The 17080-nt window shown below is 38.2% G+C and overlaps 3 protein-coding genes across 6 annotated transcripts in view; 1 reads left to right on the plus strand and 2 right to left on the minus strand.

Moving 5' to 3' along the window:
* On the minus strand, nucleotides 1-10854 carry LOC135250368 (cell surface glycoprotein CD200 receptor 1-B-like). The gene is made up of 7 exons (XM_064326582.1): nucleotides 10720-10854; nucleotides 10204-10290; nucleotides 9535-9594; nucleotides 3937-4242; nucleotides 3217-3504; nucleotides 1566-1680; nucleotides 1-1000 (listed from the first exon to the last, which is right to left on the minus strand). The coding sequence occupies exons 1-7, from the start codon at nucleotides 10799-10801 to the stop codon at nucleotides 940-942; spliced, it is 999 nt and encodes a 332-aa protein (XP_064182652.1). The 5' UTR covers nucleotides 10802-10854; the 3' UTR covers nucleotides 1-939.
* si:ch211-214p13.7 (uncharacterized) overlaps nucleotides 10724-17080 on the plus strand; it is a 19637-nt gene continuing 13280 nt past the window's right edge. For both annotated transcript variants that reach the window (XR_010328912.1, XM_064326589.1), the window contains exon 1: nucleotides 10724-10859. The gene's annotated coding sequence lies outside the window, so the exon portion shown is untranslated. The remainder of the gene's footprint in view (nucleotides 10860-17080) is intronic.
* Nucleotides 11367-16435, minus strand: LOC135250369 (cell surface glycoprotein CD200 receptor 1-like). Of its 3 annotated transcripts, XM_064326583.1 has the most exons (6): nucleotides 16002-16432; nucleotides 13833-13892; nucleotides 13076-13381; nucleotides 12446-12721; nucleotides 11872-11978; nucleotides 11367-11525 (listed from the first exon to the last, which is right to left on the minus strand). In XM_064326583.1, exons 1-6 carry the CDS (start codon nucleotides 16060-16062, stop codon nucleotides 11367-11369), a joined length of 969 nt encoding a protein of 322 aa, XP_064182653.1. In that variant the 5' UTR covers nucleotides 16063-16432. The 3 variants fall into 3 exon arrangements, with proteins under 3 accessions (XP_064182653.1, XP_064182654.1, XP_064182655.1); XM_064326584.1 differs by lacking the exon at nucleotides 13833-13892 and having other exon boundaries at nucleotides 16002-16431; XM_064326585.1 differs by lacking the exon at nucleotides 11367-11525 and having other exon boundaries at nucleotides 11725-12220; nucleotides 16002-16435.

Genomic DNA, 17080 nt, shown 5'->3' on the forward strand with positions numbered 1-17080 from the left:
TCTATTTATTTATTGGTTTATTGATTGATTGATTAATTGACTTATTTACAATAGCAAGTGGGGGAGAAGGATCAAGGGAGTTCCTGAAGAAAATTTGACAGCTGTAGGTAAACCTGCAGAGCTGGTTTTTGTTTTTGTCAAAGGCTGTTTCTCAGGTTCAGCACAATAATTTACAGCCAAAAGTTCTCAGGAAAGGCCTGCATGATGTCATCTGTTTTGCTTATCAACAAACAAACAATAGTAACTGACATTCAGCGTAGACATACCAGCACAACTCACAATATGATTTTTACCTGCTAGAATAGTTCTGTTAGAAGAAGTTAGAAGAGTTCAAATGAAACCATTAGTTTTAACAAATGAATTTACTTTAAATCTGCCATCTTCCGACCAGAAATGCACTTCCCAGTTACTATGACTCTGCTTCTTTCACACATGGAGCTATGAGTGTAGAAACTAGGACCCAGGAACTTAACCATGCGCTCAGGAAACTCTGGTGTTTTTCTACTGTGTTGTAAATTCTGGAAACTCTGGGCTCTGACATCATACTACATACCTCCTAAGAAAATGCTAAATGTAATGAGATCTATTGCTGGATGGATGTATTTGGAAAAAAATGTGCATTCCTTTCAGAAGGTAACTTTTCTGTTCATGAGTACTAGTGGCTCATTATTTTGCATATTGTACGTACTCGAGGGTACGAAAAGCAGTTACAGAACAAGGCTACAAATCTGTACAGTGGTGCACATTGTCTTTGATACAGCAGGAAACAGTTAATGATAGATAGAAAGAAAAACACATTTTGAACAGTCATAATTTAAACTGTGAAAAAGAATCATATTCCTTGTTTTCCTCCATATTTTTCCCATTTCTTTTCGCAGTAATGCTCAGCTCTTTGGCAATGATAGCTTGTGTCAGGACATGGAACTGTGGTGATGAGGTTCAGCTGGGACCCCTGGGTTCAACTGTAGACATGGCATATATAGGCCTCCATACTTTGTTTCTATGGAAACAGAAGATAGAGAAATCCTGTGTTTGGAATGAACAGTTTTGTGTTAAAATGCTTGTAATTTCCTGTCATAGCTGAGTGAAGAATCACTTGTTTAAGGGGGGCGTGTTGTAAATTTTGGGGAGATAAAAAAAGATTTCCATACATTTACTTAGTAGATGCTTAGTAGATGCTGTTAGGAAGATCTAACATGTCAAAGCGCAGTTCTCTCAACCCACACCACAGTGACATTACCATATTTCTGAAAGACATAGCCTAAAACCTCAATGAATAAATCCTACAGCAAACCACTCCCCAGCTCAATTCAATTCAATTCAATTCAATTCAATTCAATTCAATTCAATTCAATTCAATTCAATTCAAATCAATTTAGTCCATTTTATTTGTATAGCGCTTTTGATAGTAGAGTCACTGTCACATAGGTGTTTTATGGTGGGAATACAAAAGAAAATTGGGCAAAGAAACCAGGCCTGAACCCTGGTTGAGATATAAAAAAAAGATCCCCCCACCTGCCAGGAGAAGGCATCGCACTATTGAGAAAAAATGTTTCACCTCATACCTCTTCTTTCTAACTGATGTTCTCAAGATGAAGCATGCAGCCAGAAATCCTGACATTAACATGACAGAGCAGACAGAAAGGACGCTATACTGCAGGCTAAAACTTGCTGTAGACTCTGAAAAAGACAAAAAAGATGGCACTTCAGTGAGACCAAATTTGTGCCTGTATGTTGCCAGAGCTGTGCTGAACACTTGACTTGAGTTAGAACCCAGAAATATTGGTCACAGAAATATTCAACTGAATATAATACTGCTCTTTTTCATAATAATATATAGCATGAATACATAATATATGGAAATGCATATTGTAATGGTAAAATATTCTCTTGCTGTCTAATGCCTTCATGTAGAAGATCAAATTAATTGTGGAGGCCATGTTTTATTCATTATTCATAATTTGCATACCTTTTAAAACCTATTAGCAGTTTTGCATTTCTTGAGTTTAATGAATTATTATATCAAATTTACAATTAAATTTATAATTATGTACACTAGTCATCTTGGAACTTCAAATCAAGATTGAAGATGTAATACTAGCACAATTTGACAGCTTAGGAGTTCAAATTTGTTTTATTTTGGTAAATGGACTGCATTTATATAGTGCTTTTATCCAAAGCGCTTTACAATTGATGCCTCTCATTCGCCAGAGCAGTTAGGGGTTAGAGGTTAGATGTCTTGCTCAAGGACACTTCGACATGCCCAGGGCGGGGTTTGAACCGACAACCCTCCGACTGCCAGACAATCGGTCTTACCTCCTGAGCTATATGGCGAATAGTAATTTTAATTACTATTCGCCATATCTTCACAGACATCAAGAAGATGAGCATTCAAAATCATTTTTTTCAACTTTTCGGGGTTATTTTAGTGGTCATCTTTACAATAGTTTAATGAGTAGGAAAATTATGTGAATCATATGCTATAGCCTTCACAGTCAATCTCAACTCAATTGAAGACCTATGGGAGATTTTGGACTGACATGTGAGACAGCGCTGTCCACCACCATCATCAAAACACCAAAAAACACCATGGTGTTCCATCTCTTGATACAGTTCAAGAGACTTTCAGAATCTATTCCAAGGTGCTTTGAAGCTGTTCTGGCAGATTGTGATGGCCTAACACCTTACAAAGACACTTTATGTTGGTTAATTTGTCACTTGTCTGCATATACACTGAATGTTTCTTTTTCCGAAGAAGGTTGGGTGACCAAAACATTGCTGATATTTTAATACTCCAAAATGATGCTTATTTTAAATGTGGGTTGTGCCACTTTCTTTGTTAAAAGTTGTATACAGCGCAAGAGCTCAGAAATATTGAAATCTGAGAAAGTTACAGAGAAGGAATAATTATGAAATGAGCATAGTATGGTCACCTAATGGAAACCATGAAAAAACATAAAAGTATTTTAAAACATTACTGTTGGCAGTGACACAATCCATATCCTCATACTGTTTTAAAATGACTAGTTTTGAGTTTACAATGACTTATTCTCCACAAAATACCACAAGTACTGCAAATAATAGCTCAGTTGTTATCGATGTAGCCCAGAATGTTTTTGCCAGCTGGCTACAATAAAATGCTAAATTAATTAAAATCAGTTATCACGTGAATCCACTAGTAACAATGTGTGGCCTCTAAACCAGAAATTACTGTACCTTCATGGTTTAAAGCTTGAATCAGTTCAGTGTGACCCTCTGTCCAGCTAGGGTGGGTGATGATGCAGCTCAGGTTGTCAGCAGGAACATGGTCAGGGAGGATCAGTCTGCTCTCCATAGTGAAGGAGCCATCCGAGTTCTTTGTGGAACTCTGAGTTGCACTAGAGTTCCACTTGTTTCTCCAAGAGATGGAGGCAGCTGGTTTACCACCTATAGCTGAACAGACAACCTCTCTCTTACCATTCCTGAAGATATCCAGCCTGGTTGATATCTGTGGAGAAACTGGGACTGCCAAACAAAAATGGAAGGTCTTTTTGTCATCTTTTGTTTAGTCATGACCCCAGACAATCTTCTTCTACAGCTGATATTCAAAACCTGTGGTCCTAGAACTGATAAAAGGTTAGAAACCATTCTTATTGAGCATCTGGACATTAGCATGCCTTGAATAATTTACAGGCCTCCATTCTTCTTCATAAGAAACTGACCATGAATTTATTAGCAAAACACATTCCCCAAATTTAGGCACACACCTATCTTACATCAAAGTGCCTGCCCAGTTACATGGATAGCTCCTTAATGTTATGAACCTGACAAGTGAGGCTAGTGTAACTTGGACTATTTGAAAGATAAATCGGCCACAGTCACATTATGTAACACACAGTACTTGACCTGCTATTTTGATCACAAGAGTGGGCTTTGAGCATACTGGGAAAATCTCACCTTCTGCAGACAGTTTGATTTCTGCTGAATAGCTGCCATCTCTGTACACTGCCTCACAGTGATAAAGTCCTTCATCTGCCTTTGAGAAGAAAGGTATGTGCAGGTAGCTTCCTCCACTTTTGGTGTTGTTCAGCAATTTCCCATCATTGCAGGAGTCATAGTCTTGCACACCGAAACCAGATGCTATTGTGCATTGGCTCCTTTCAGTGTTCAGCTTCCAGATGGTGTGGATCATCTCATTCCAGGTCTTGTTGGTGCATATCAGATCAACACCGCTTCCCAGATCATGAGTCTCACTCCTGAACTCTAAAAAAAAAATTTTGAACAATGCATTATTTTACCACATTTATTTTAAATGTGGTATACATTTTAGAATGACTGTATTATTGAACATTGATGTGAACCACAGGTGCCAGCTCTGTGGGTGATGAGAAGCTTAAGCATCCCTAATATTTGAGGAGGGCAATTATTTATGCATTCTTTTAAAAAAAAAGAACTATGTGTGTAAAGATAAATTATTATCTTACCTAGACGTGTATCATCAACTTTTAACCAGTTGGGGGTGCAATTTATTAATTTTGTGTTACCAATATACATATAAGCCACGTTTCCACCAAAAGTACCCGGAACTTTTAGTCCCAGGAACTACTTTTCAAGGAACTAAAAGGTTCCTTCAGCCCATTGTTGTCTGCGTTTCCATTGTGGTCTAAAGTCCCGCGAAGATTAGGCAAATTAGCCCACTGACGTATGAAAAAGCGACGTTGTCGTCGGTCCAGCTGTCCTATGATTTCTTCTGTAACCCCATGCTACCACTGAAGTAGCCTACATTATTTTCTAATAACCGGAGGGGTTTATTCCACTTATATACAACAAATTACCAACAATGACTATATATGGTTACTTTTGTATTTATTGATTTTTATCGATTTAATGACCTGAAATTGAAATATTCTTCTGCAGCCGTTTGGGCATATTTTACCGTTGTCAAGCAAAACTGTCGTTGGTAGTTGAACTTGGACCGTTGTTATGCAACAAATAGGATATAACAGGCCAATAGTCAGATTGTAACTGTTTTATATATCCTCTCAAACACATTCATTATGTTTTTATGCGAACATTCACTTTCATGTCTTGACATCCGAGGCGACAGAATGCATTCACATTCCACAAATAACTGGCAACAACAGCAGAAAACATGCACACGTTGTAAACAATTTGCTGTTGAATTGATTACTTTCTCATCGTCAATTCCATATAGGCTAAACGCAAAATGACAAGAATAGAACGAAAACTCGGACTTGCGTGAAAATTTAAATTAGCAGTGGTACAGCCCCCGTTTGCTTTCCTTCAAAGTTTCTGCTAGCCGAGCAGCGAAGATGCGAACCATGCACCATAAATTAGTCCATAGTCTTCCTTGTCTTTTTGTGGAATTGAAGAATGGCAGAGTAAAATTATGGCGGTCTGAAAAAGCAAAAGGGACGATTACTAGAATTAACCTGTTATTTTACCCTGACAAAAAGTGCGGAAGGTGATTTCCAGTTTGCTTTTTACTGTATCACCAATGTAGGTTATGCATAACTACCGCATACCTCACATAACTGTATCAAATGTTTTGATTCAATTACAATGGGATAACAAAGAAAATCCGGAAGAAAATATTCAGCAACCGAATTAAACCATTTGAATGTTTTGGTACGTAATATGCTGTCCCAGCATGAATGTTTAGCATTTTATAAAAACAAATACAAAGCAAGAAAAGAACAGAAGAGCACACGTTATAATTCCAAGACGTTGGCAGGCTATAACCAAAAGTAGGCTACTGCACCGCATAACATACAAGTTTGATTTCAAGTTATTATGAAAATAAATCGGTTTGTGGCTGCAGATTTTAAAAAATGGCGGTTGAAATAAAACACTGCAAGTTGTCGACCAATCAGAAATTTTCAGCGCTTGCGGCCCACCCCAAAGATTCTGGTACTTTTGCAAAGTACTACCCCCCGAGCAGGAACTTTTTTGGGGGTAAAATAAAGCCCCCGGAACTTAATTTAGACCCTAGTTCCTGTGACTTCCTCAAAAGGTTCCTAGTTCCGGGGTAAAGGTCCTGCGGTGGAAACGTGGCTATAGTGAGTCACGACGTGCGCAGCACTAAAGGCCAGTTCTATGCACTCAAGTTAATGCCAAAAGTATTTTGTATTTGTAAGCAATGACTTGTGCTTGCAACTTATGGTTTGTGTTTGTACATTGCGAGTTGCAACTGAAACAAAGTATTTTGTACTTGAAAGAAATGACTTGTGCTTGCAACTTATGGTTCATTTTGTACTCTGCAAGTTGAACCTGTAAAAAAACGTTGTGTTTGTGGATATAGATTTTCATGAGGGGGGAGGGTTTTGTGTTTTGTGATCTGAAGTGGTTTATTAACATTTGTGAAAAGTACGAATGCAAAACAGTTTTTTTCCTGCAACACTCCCTCTACACGCAACGCCCAGTTTACAAGAAGAAAGCTCCAGTAGTGACCAGGGTTGCCATATGTTTGGTGATAGACCATCGTTTTTTGGAGCAAAGAAAAAAACCAACATTTTCCTACACATTGATTCACTGGGGTCTCCAACCTGTAATATGCTCCTTAATACCGACGTTCTTGGAGACTCAATGCGGGAAAATTGCCCAATGTGGCAACCCTGGTCTCTACTGGAGCGCTGATTGGATAGTTGCAAATGCCCTGAACGATTGGCTCTCCATACCGGAAGTGTAAAATCAGCACCAAAAGTCTGTCTGTAGCTTTCTTCTTGTAAACTGGGCTTTGCATGTAGAGGGAGTGTCGCACATAAAAAACTGTTTTGCATTCATACTTTTTCTGTTCACAAATGTTAATAAACCACTTCAGATCACAAAACACATGTAGATTTTAACTTACAGACATGACCCTCCCCCCTCACGAAAATCTATATCCACAAACACAACGTATTTTTACAGGTTCAACTTGCAGAGTACAAACACGAACCATAAGTTGCAAGCACAAGTCATTTCTTACAAGTACAAAATACTTTGTTTCAGTTTCAACTCACAATGTAAAAACACAAACCATAAGCTGCAAGCACAAGTCATTGCTCACAAATACAAAATACGTTTGGCATTAATTTGAGCCCATACAGTTCAGATATGATTCGCAACGAGACTGGATGCAACTTGCAAAATTACAAGACGTCTGATTGTAAACGTTCTAAAACTACACTTGGCGATTTGACAATGTGGGTCTTTTGAGACCCCAGGCAACGGCTTCAGATGCTCTGCAACTAACCAGTTCACACTCTGCAGTGATGTTCATACCGGGCAAAAGGTGGATAAAGAACGTCTGTGGAAATTGATCATCACTGATTAACCCGGCTCGGCAGTGTAAAGACAGCTTAAGTTGGCCTAATCTTAGACAATGAATGAGTATGTACATAACATTACTCTTATAACAACCATTTTTTATTCAGTAAATAGTAGGCTAAGTGTTATAGTAGGTGTGGTCCAGGTGCCAACTGACTGACGTCACACAGGCAACACTGGTTGGATCCGGTTGGATCTCTGGGAAGTGAGGTCTAAAAACACACTTCAATTACCATTACATTACAGTACATTACTTTACATTTATTTGGCAGACGCTTTTATCCAAAGCGATGTACAAAAAGTGCATTTCATGGTCATAGACAACTACTTAACACAGGTTCAGTAAGATACAATGCTTATTTTGTACAGCTATTTCTAGTCAAGAACACAGTTTAGTTCACACAGTGAACACTATTCAGACCTAACCTCTGCAAAGCCAACTAGGCAGAAGAATAAGCTACAGTATTAGGACAAATACAAATTACCAAAAAGTTCTGGGATGGGGCAACATGCAACAAGTGTCATAAAAAGGGGGGGGGGATTTAGAGTGAAATATACAGCATGGTGGTGGTTAGTCTAGGTATAGTCTGAAGAGATGAGTCTTCAGGCCACGGCGGAAGATGGGTAGTGAGGGGGAGGTTCGGAGAGGGACGGGGAGTTCGTTCCACCACTGGGGGGGTAGGGTGGAGAAGCTCTGTGATCGCTTTGTTCGGGTGGGAGGGGTTACAAGGCGCCCTGCTGCCGCAGAGCGGAGTGGTCGAGCAAGCACATCGAATCATGTCCTGCAAGTAGATGGGGGTTGTCCTGTTGGCTGCAGTGTAGGCAAGGGTCAGGGCTTTGAACCGGATCCTGGCAGCGACCGGTAGCCAGTGGAGTGATCGCAGCAGAGGAGTGACGTGGGAGAATTTGGGAAGGTTGTAGATGAGTCGGGCAGCGGCATTCTAAATCATCTGTAGTGGCTGTATGGCACAAGCTGGCAGGCTTGCAAGGAGAGAGTTGCAGTAATCAAGGCGAGAGGTCACTGTAGCCTGGACGAGCTGCTGGGTGGAGTGCGTCGTCAGGTATGATGTTGTACAGAAGGAATCTGCAGGACCTTGATGTGCTCCTTGAGGTCCAGTTGGTCATCCAGGACCACCCCCAAGCTCTTGGCAGAGTGAGAGGCAGTCACTGTGGTGCCATCAACCGTGATTGAGAGCTCACATAGTAAGGAGGTCTTCTCGCCACTGGTACCGCCAAAGAGAATGAAACGGAGATCTTTGAGATTGAAACTTTAATAACTGGTTGCAATACCTTTAGCAGCAATAACTGCAACCAAATTCTTCCTATAATTTGATATCAATCCTGCACATTGCTGTGGAGGAATTTTAGCCCACTCTTCTTTGCAAAACGTTCTGCTCTATTTCAGACAAGATAGTAGGTATTCGAACATGAACTGCTAATTTCAGGTCCTGCCACAGCATCTCTATTGGACTCTATCAAGTCAGGACTTTGACTAGGTCACTCCAAACACCCAAATTCTTTGCTTTCAGTTGTGTAATTTGTGTGCATTCAGAATTTAGGTGCAATGTCAGTGACATCTGTTTCATAGATTACCGATTTGTGATGTACAGTTTTGCATGATATAGTCATATCATGATAGTCTTTTCTGGCTTTTCTGGCTTGGCACCTGTGATGCGAACCTTCATAGTTTGTCCTTTCACAAATTTCAGAATGAAAATGTTCAAAATTCTCAGCTGCAACCTATACTCAATATGCATTATTGAATATATCGGCTTGTTTTGGCTGTTTGTGATATCTCAGGCCTTTTACATTATGAAAGATGGAATGATGTTTTCCACCTTTTGGCCTTTCATATGAGCAAAGTACAAATAAAATAAAATAAAACCATTTTAGTAAGCTAGCTTTTATATGCATTCTGAAATGCTGTACTTTTTGAAAGATGCCTCGACCATTCTTTTTTCAATGATCTCAACAAAGTGAAAATGAAATGCTCAGATTGATCTCATCCATTAAAACATACTGCGCATTTCGGCGCAGTGCACAAGTTAATCTTCTTGTGCCCCGTGGTGGCACTTTGCCCAATCTGTATGAGACTCACCCTGCTTGGTTTGATTGATACACCCACTCATTTACATACATCCTGAAATTGAAAGGTTCTCCATTCTATATTTCAGTTTTAATTCTGGGCTGAATAATCTTCCACATTTAACAGTGAAAACACATTACCGGTCAACAGTGATTTGGTGGACTTCGGGCCTTGAGACACCGTTGGTATGATGTAGTTCCCTGAAAGTTCAAGGAAATGAGAAGTAAATGGTTTTATTATAAAAATGTGTTTTATTCTGCTATATATTTGTTTACTGAGGTAAAAAAAAAACAGTCAAGGTTTCTATTTCTATTTTTTATTTCAATAGAAAATGTGGCTATTCTGTATAAAGGTAGATAAAATATAACTCTCAGGTAATGTAATTCTTCCTTTTACAAAAATACACTCATGAAAGATGCATTTTAATGTTCTATCCAAACAGCACAAAGTATGAAAGTATTAATGGTTAAATAAGTTATAACTTTGATTTCACCACTATCAAATTTAAACACAATAAATGTAATTTTCAGCATGGATAGATTTATAAAACAGGCATGTGGAGCAGCTTGAGAAAACTTGGATTGTAAACACACACATACATGAACACATACATGCACATTGTATACACACTAATTCTGACATTTCCTGCTTGAATTATATTTATATTTATGGATAGGGAGTTGAATGCTCTTGTTATCAATATGCTGAGCAGTCATTATTGTCACAATCACAGCATCAGCAAAATGTATGCAACCTCAAGGACCAAAATATTACCTCAACCCTGGAACATACGCTAGCAATTTCCTTACCTACAACTGCATGCAGGAGAAGCAATAAGCCCATGGCAATGTCATCCAGGATCACAAACATTTCAAAAATCTTGTTATTCATCCAGACTGGGGAAAAGTAAATGACAGAGGGAAGGAGGGAAGAAAGAAACTCAAGAAAAGTAAGTGGGTTCCAAATGAATTGCAAAACAGGATCTTCATTGTTTGCACCTTGCGAAGATGTGGTTTTTGAGGACAGGAAGTGCACGTCATTGGTAAGATAGGTGGGGTTGCTCTGTGTTAGGTGCACATTGCATTGACTGAGCTTTTGAATGCATTACTGTGTGTTGTCAATTTGGATTGGAAGATAGATTAAATATGGACTTATTATGGATGGAGGGCAGGATTCAATGAGCATTCATCCTACAGTTTAACTCTCTTGTTATCAATATGCTGAGCAGTCATTATTGTCACAATCACAGCATCAGCGAAATGTGTGCAACCTCAAGGACCAAAATATTACCTCAACCCTGGAACATACGCTAGCAATTTCCTTACCTACAACTGCATGCAGGAGAAGCAATAAGCCCATGGCAATGTCATCCAGGATCACAAACATTTCAAAAATCTTGTTATTCATCCAGACTGGGGAAAAGTAAATGACAGAGGGAAGGAGGGAAGAAAGAAACTCAAGAAAAGTAAGTGGCTCCCAAACGAATTGCAAAACAGGATCTTCATTGTTTGCACCTTGCTAAGATGTGGTTTTTGAGGACAGGAAGTGCACATCATTGGTAAGATAGGTGGGGTTGCTCTTTGTTAGGTGCACACTGCATTGACTGAGCTTTTGAATGCATTACTGTGTGTTGTCAATTTGGATTGGAAGATAGATTAAATATGGACTTATTATGGATGGAGGGCTGGATTCAATGAGCATTCATCCTACAGTTTAACTTATGAATTTCTCCTTTACAAGAAGACTATAACTTTTCAGTGATTGCTGTGTTTGTCAAAAAAACTAAATGCAAAGACAAAGTTAATGGTAAAATAGTCATGTTTGGACTGAATACCTTTGCTTGTTCCTGCAAGAGCTGAATAATTAGCTCTGGATATGGTGCTGACACACTGGTCATTTTTATTTGCAGTAGTACAGAAACAGAGAGTGTCATTTCTTATTATAATAATGTGTACATGTTTATTTGCTCACATTACAACATCATGGATGGAATATTCACATATGTGTAACCTAACTCCCCCCCCCCCAGTATTTCTCTCTCCTGTCTTCTGGCCTCAGCTGGATTGCAGTTTTTTGAAGGTTCGATGATAGCATAAATAGTCTGCAGCCCGTGAATCTTCACATCCTGAGACTGCAAGAACGAAATAAAAGAATATGAACAATCAAAAAAATCACAACTACAGTTCTATGTTAACGCCTGATTAGGAGTAACACACGTTGTGGTTCCTTCCTATTGTTCATTTCATAGATTGATGCTCTATAATATTGTCAATTAAGTCCACATTTCTTGCTCTTGCTGTCTCTTTTGGGATTATCCTCCAGGGAATTAGTGCTCTTTTACCCCTGATCTTTGTATTTTTGTTTGCATCATACGCTACCGCTGGATAAGAGCATCTGTCAAATGCCAGTTAAGTTGTCATTTTTATCTATGAATCTATGCATTCACAGTGAATAGGATCCAAGGGAATACATTATACCTTTTTGGGAAACTTCCTTATGATACAAAATACAGCCAGAACCCCCAGAGCAACGATTACACAGCTCATGGAGATTCCAACTTTCTTCAAAGAGAAATGTGGCGCCTCTGGAAAGAAATGTATTAACATGTCAATGGCTGGGAGACTGAAATTATTTATCATGTTTATAATGTGGAAACTTATCATGCACTGTAAATTGTGTTCACAATAAAGGTATAAAAAATGAAATACCGACAAATTGACCACAGGAAACCCAGTGCATTCCCCTTTCATTAGAACAAAGTAGTAATTTAGTATTATTCAGGACTGCGGAACAGCATCTATCCATACACAAGACCTCCTGCTGTGCCTAGATGAGCACAAAAAAAAATGAGCACTACCAAACTGTTTTTGTTTTTGGCGCGATGGCATCCATTAATTTTGGAATTGTTGGAGAAAAAATAAAACTATCACTTCACATAAGTGTGTGATTAATAACTGATAATAATAACTCATTATGTGGCTATCAGGTTGCACATCCAGTTAAATTGCGCTTATTGTCTTGTCTGAAAGGTAGGAAGATAACAGCTCTGACCTGAGGCTGGAGAGACCCTTAAAATGTGAAGCTCTGTCCAGCTGGGGTGGGTGATGATACAGCTCAGGTTGTCAGAAGGAACATGGTCAGGGACGATCAGTCTGCTCTCCACAGTGAAGGAGCCGTCTGTGTTATTTTTGGAAGTCTGAGTCACACTGGAGTTACACGCGTTTCTCCAGGAGATGGAGGCAGCTGGTTTACCACCAATAGCTGAACAGACAGCCTCTCTTTTACCATCCCTGATGATAACCAGTCTGGTGAATATCTGTGGGGAAACTGGAAGAACCAAAAAATGAGCTGATTGCAGAATTTTCTTTAAACTTACTACATTTTTATATACACAATGCAAAAAATGGTAAATGGTCTCTAGATGCCAAAACTGAATGTATAATCACCTTTGACCCAATTAATGGTTATATAGTTTTATTAATACACTGTTTACAAAAGTAAATGGATAGACATCAAGCCTAATTAAATGTAACATAGCAGTTTGTCCCTTTCTCTGTATAACAAATTCCAATTTATCTGAAGTGAATAAGTGCCATGTAGCTTTCATCTTGAAATGCATAAACTGATTCTTTCAAAATGACTGCAGGATTCAACATTTAAGTAGATTAAGTGGTCTCTTACCTATGGCAGATACAGTGATTTCTGCTATGAGACTTGCACCTTGAAATGCAGTTTCACACCTATAAATTCCTATATCTGTGACTTTAAAAATAGGAATGTGCAAGTAGGATTCCCCATTAGATGTGTTGCGCATGACTTTTCCATCCAAACACGTGTCATGAGGAGGTTTGTCTGTGCTAGCTGCTATTGTGCAGTGGTTTCCATTTCTAGGGATCCTCCAAGTGGTGTAGAACATCTCGGTCCATGTCTTATTTGTACATGTGAGATTAACACTCTTGCCAATGGTATATTTTTCATTCCTGTGGTCTGCAAATGGAGAAGAATCAATAACTAAGCACATTTTTGTAATCACTTAGTAAAATACGTTGATAACAGAAAACCATTCATGAATCACAACATGCTACATGTAATCAAAACAGTAACACTGGTCACCTGATACAAAACTCACCAAAAAGTGACTGCGGAGAAAAATGTAACTTTTACTCTTATATAATTCATGGTATAAACCCTTATGCAAATTATGTTTGTGATACAGGATTTAACTGACATTCAAGATTTTTAAATAATATTCTCCATAATCTATTATATACTTTCATATCATGTGAACAGTGTTACCGCCTGACATTCTGACAAAGACAAGAATTTATCTGACAACGTTCCCTTCAAGTGGAAAGAAATCAATTTCATATGAATCCATATTTGGTGGCAGCAGATACAGTGCTCTTGAAGACAGTGGTTGTTAGAAAAAGATAATTACCAGTAAAGAGAGGTTTTGTGGTAGTATGAGTGCCAGGGGAAGTAGTAGTGGAATTAGTTCCTGAAGGAGTGATCAGAATTATGCAGCATTAATAATGTGGCATGCAAATGAAAATGAAAAAATATTATTATTATGTATATTAGTATAAAAACACATGCACATGCACACCACACACACACACACACACAGTGAGGCCATGAAAATTAAAATGAAACAATATCATTATTATGTATATTAATATAAAAACACATGCACATGCACACCACACACACACACATAAACAGCAATGACAGTTAGTTATGAGTTAAAACATAATAAAATTATAATCATATAAAATTGTTAGAGAGAGAAAGAACGTTGTACATTACACCTTTATTTGTTGCATTTCTGCTATTGTGTTTTCTGGTATGCTAGAAAAACATTATTCAATTAGACAATGAACCTTAGTCGTATAATGAGATTAAGACAAGATCAATACCGTGAGGAGGTGAGACTGAGTCAAAACCGAGACCGAAACAGTGAGTCTCATTTAAGATCATGATTGTAATTTTGTCGGATTGCCACTGTAAAAATATTTTGAAATATTTATCCAAACTATTATTTGTTACTATGTGACAATCACAAAATAATCATGTTATAGAAAAAAATCTCACTTTTCATTGGATTTATTGGCATACTGTATGTTAGGCCTATTCAATGACTGAATAGCAAGGTGAAAATAGACTAATTAACACATTTAAAATGTAGTTATGCTAGGCAGGGAGGAGCACATCATCACATTGTTATTCCCACATTTTATTCTGTAATAAGTACAGCACAAGCGTAGACGAAGATACAAAACAATACTGCCTGGAAACTATGCTCTGAAGTGTACCAATCTGAGCCTATCTAAGGAACTAGTGTTGTGATGACTATTTTTTGGTATAACACATTTTTGTAACTTTGTAATGGTGTGCTATCTTGGCCAGGTCTCCCTCGAAAAAGAGATTTTAATCTCAAGTGATTTCCTGGTTAAATAAAGGTTAAATAAATAAATGAATGAATATATAAATAAATAAATAAATAAATAAAATAGCGCCCCCACATGGCCAAATTTCACTGAACTTGGTGTGTGCCCCCTCAGGCCTCATGCCCTTTATGTACTGCAATGTTGAAACATTTGTTTAGGTTGTGGAGTAATCAACATACACATTTTATAGATTTCATGCAACTTCCTGCACTCTTAGGCCCCTTGGCAAATACGGGCACTAACTTTGGCATCAGTTGTAACAAAGAATTTTAGATAAATGGTTCACTTCCCTGTTTGGTGCCTTCACTTTCAAATTTGTTTGTTTACAGCGGCCACATTGTTTGACCTAGCTTCTATTTTTAAATAACTTCTGGTCACAGTTCTCTCAAGATGATGCACAGCTGAATTTTGTGGTGATCCGGCAAATGCTCCAGAAAGAGATGCCTTTTAAAGGTTTATCAATTTATTTATTGAAGTACAGCCAAGTGTAGAAGACGATATCTCCCCCATGTTCGAAAACCACTAGTCTATAGGCCTACATCTCATTAAGTCTCATTTTGGCAATCGTATATTGTAATTAAGGTATAGTCTTTGCTGGCTTCTTATGGGAGGGTCAAATACTTTTTTCAGCGTGCTAATTTCCCGACTGGTCTTGAGGAAAAAAATCTGTGTCCTCATCTAAGGAGACCATGTCAAGACTGAGTAAAAGGGCAGCTGAGTTCAAGACAAGACTGACCATCCAAATTTGGTCTTGAGATCAGTCTTGAGTACTACAGCACTTCTACTTTCTGTATAGGAAATTCATGTTAATATATACCACAGAAAGCCAAGGGGTCTGCAGGTTTTTTGTTGTTTCTCAGCAAATTGATCAATGAAACCAGCTGATTGCACATTTCACCAACTTAACTTTGTACTTGGGCCTATATTACTTGCTGATTTTAAGGTGAAGACAAGCGAACCAACCTGTGACACCAAGAGGTGAACACTGCTTACATAAACAATATGAGCTATGCCAAAAACAGAAGGAAAGATGTCATAAACAGTGTATGCAGTCTTACCCTGCATTCTTTCTGCTTCAGATGTTCTAATTTTCTCAAGTCTCGAATAATGTTTGTACTTTAATATCATCACTCAAACCATAGCAATAAAAATTGACTTACCTTGAACAAAGCCCACAATAACAATTGAAATGAAAGCATAGATGTGTCTTTTGAAAACCATTTTACCTGGTTTCAGCACAGAAACCTGAAAGACAGTGTTTGTTCGCTATCTCACCAAAGTGAGGGGGGCCTCCAGGGCGGAAGTGTGGTGGTCTTTCAGTCTGTGTGCACTGGTGTTGGCTGCTATTCGCATATGTCTCGGTGCCTGCAATTTTCCTGTTTGTGTAGTGTGTCTCATTAATTATCAGACAATAACGATAGAAAAAACAATACTGATTGGAAACTATGCTCTGAAGTGTACCAATCTGAGCCTATCTAAGGAACTGGTGTTGTGATGACTATTTTTTGGCATAACTAATTTTTGTAACTTTGTAATGGTGTGCTATCTTGGCCAGGTCTCCCTCGAAAAAGAGATTTTAATCTCAAGGGATTTCCTGGTTAAATAAAGGTTGAATAAATAAATAAATAAATAAATAAATAAACTAATAAATAAATAAATAAATAAATAAATAAATAAATAAATAAATAACGCCCCCAAATGGCCAAATTTCACTGAACATGGTGTGTGCCCCCTAAAGCCTCATGTCCCTTATGTACTGCAATTTTCCAAGTGATTTTTGGTTGAAATATTTGTTTAGGTTGTGGATTAATCAACATACACATTTTATAGATTTCATGCAACTTCCTGCACCCTTAGGCCCCTTGGCAAAGAAGGGCACTAACTTTGGCATCAATTGTAACAAAGAATTTTAGATGAATGTTTCACTTCCCTGTTTGGCGCTGTCATGGTTCTGTGTTTCTGTCTGTTTTTCCCTGTTGGGCCGCCAGATGGCGTCACTTCTGTTTTGTGTCCTGCTCGTTCCCCTGTTGGTTAATTGTATTACTGCTTTCAATTATTTTATTGTCTTGTTATTTAATCACCGTCCCCACCTGCCTCTCGTTTTCCCTTCCCTCTGGTTTGATTGTTCTTTGAGTTCACCTGTGTCTTGTTACCCCTGTCTATTTAAGTAAGTTCTTTGTCTCCTTGATTCAAGTGCTGGTTCTTTGTGTTTGTTTTGGATTTGTGCTGGTTCCTGAAT

This window comes from Anguilla rostrata, chromosome 3, assembly GCF_018555375.3.
Source record: "Anguilla rostrata isolate EN2019 chromosome 3, ASM1855537v3, whole genome shotgun sequence".
In the NCBI taxonomy this organism is placed as follows: Eukaryota; Metazoa; Chordata; class Actinopteri; order Anguilliformes; family Anguillidae; genus Anguilla; species Anguilla rostrata.

What these genes read in the sequence shown, in the direction of transcription:
- LOC135250368 (XM_064326582.1), bottom strand. Translation starts at nt 10,801, where the DNA reads ATGAATAACAAGATTTTTGAAATGTTTGTGATCCTGGATGACATTGCC. An exon ending in CACCAAATCACTGTTGACCG is followed by an intron (nt 4,243 to 9,534) that starts GTAATGTGTTTT and finishes TTTTTTTTTTAG; the next exon opens with AGTTCAGGAGTGAGACTCAT. An exon ending in AATCAAACTGTCTGCAGAAG is followed by an intron (nt 3,505 to 3,936) that starts GTGAGATTTTCC and finishes TTTGTTTGGCAG; the next exon opens with TCCCAGTTTCTCCACAGATA.
- LOC135250369 (XM_064326583.1), bottom strand. Translation starts at nt 16,062, where the DNA reads ATGGTTTTCAAAAGACACATCTATGCTTTCATTTCAATTGTTATTGTG. An exon ending in AATCACTGTATCTGCCATAG is followed by an intron (nt 12,722 to 13,075) that starts GTAAGAGACCAC and finishes TGGTTCTTCCAG; the next exon opens with TTTCCCCACAGATATTCACC. An exon ending in AAGGGTCTCTCCAGCCTCAG is followed by an intron (nt 11,979 to 12,445) that starts GTCAGAGCTGTT and finishes ATTTCTTTCCAG; the next exon opens with AGGCGCCACATTTCTCTTTG.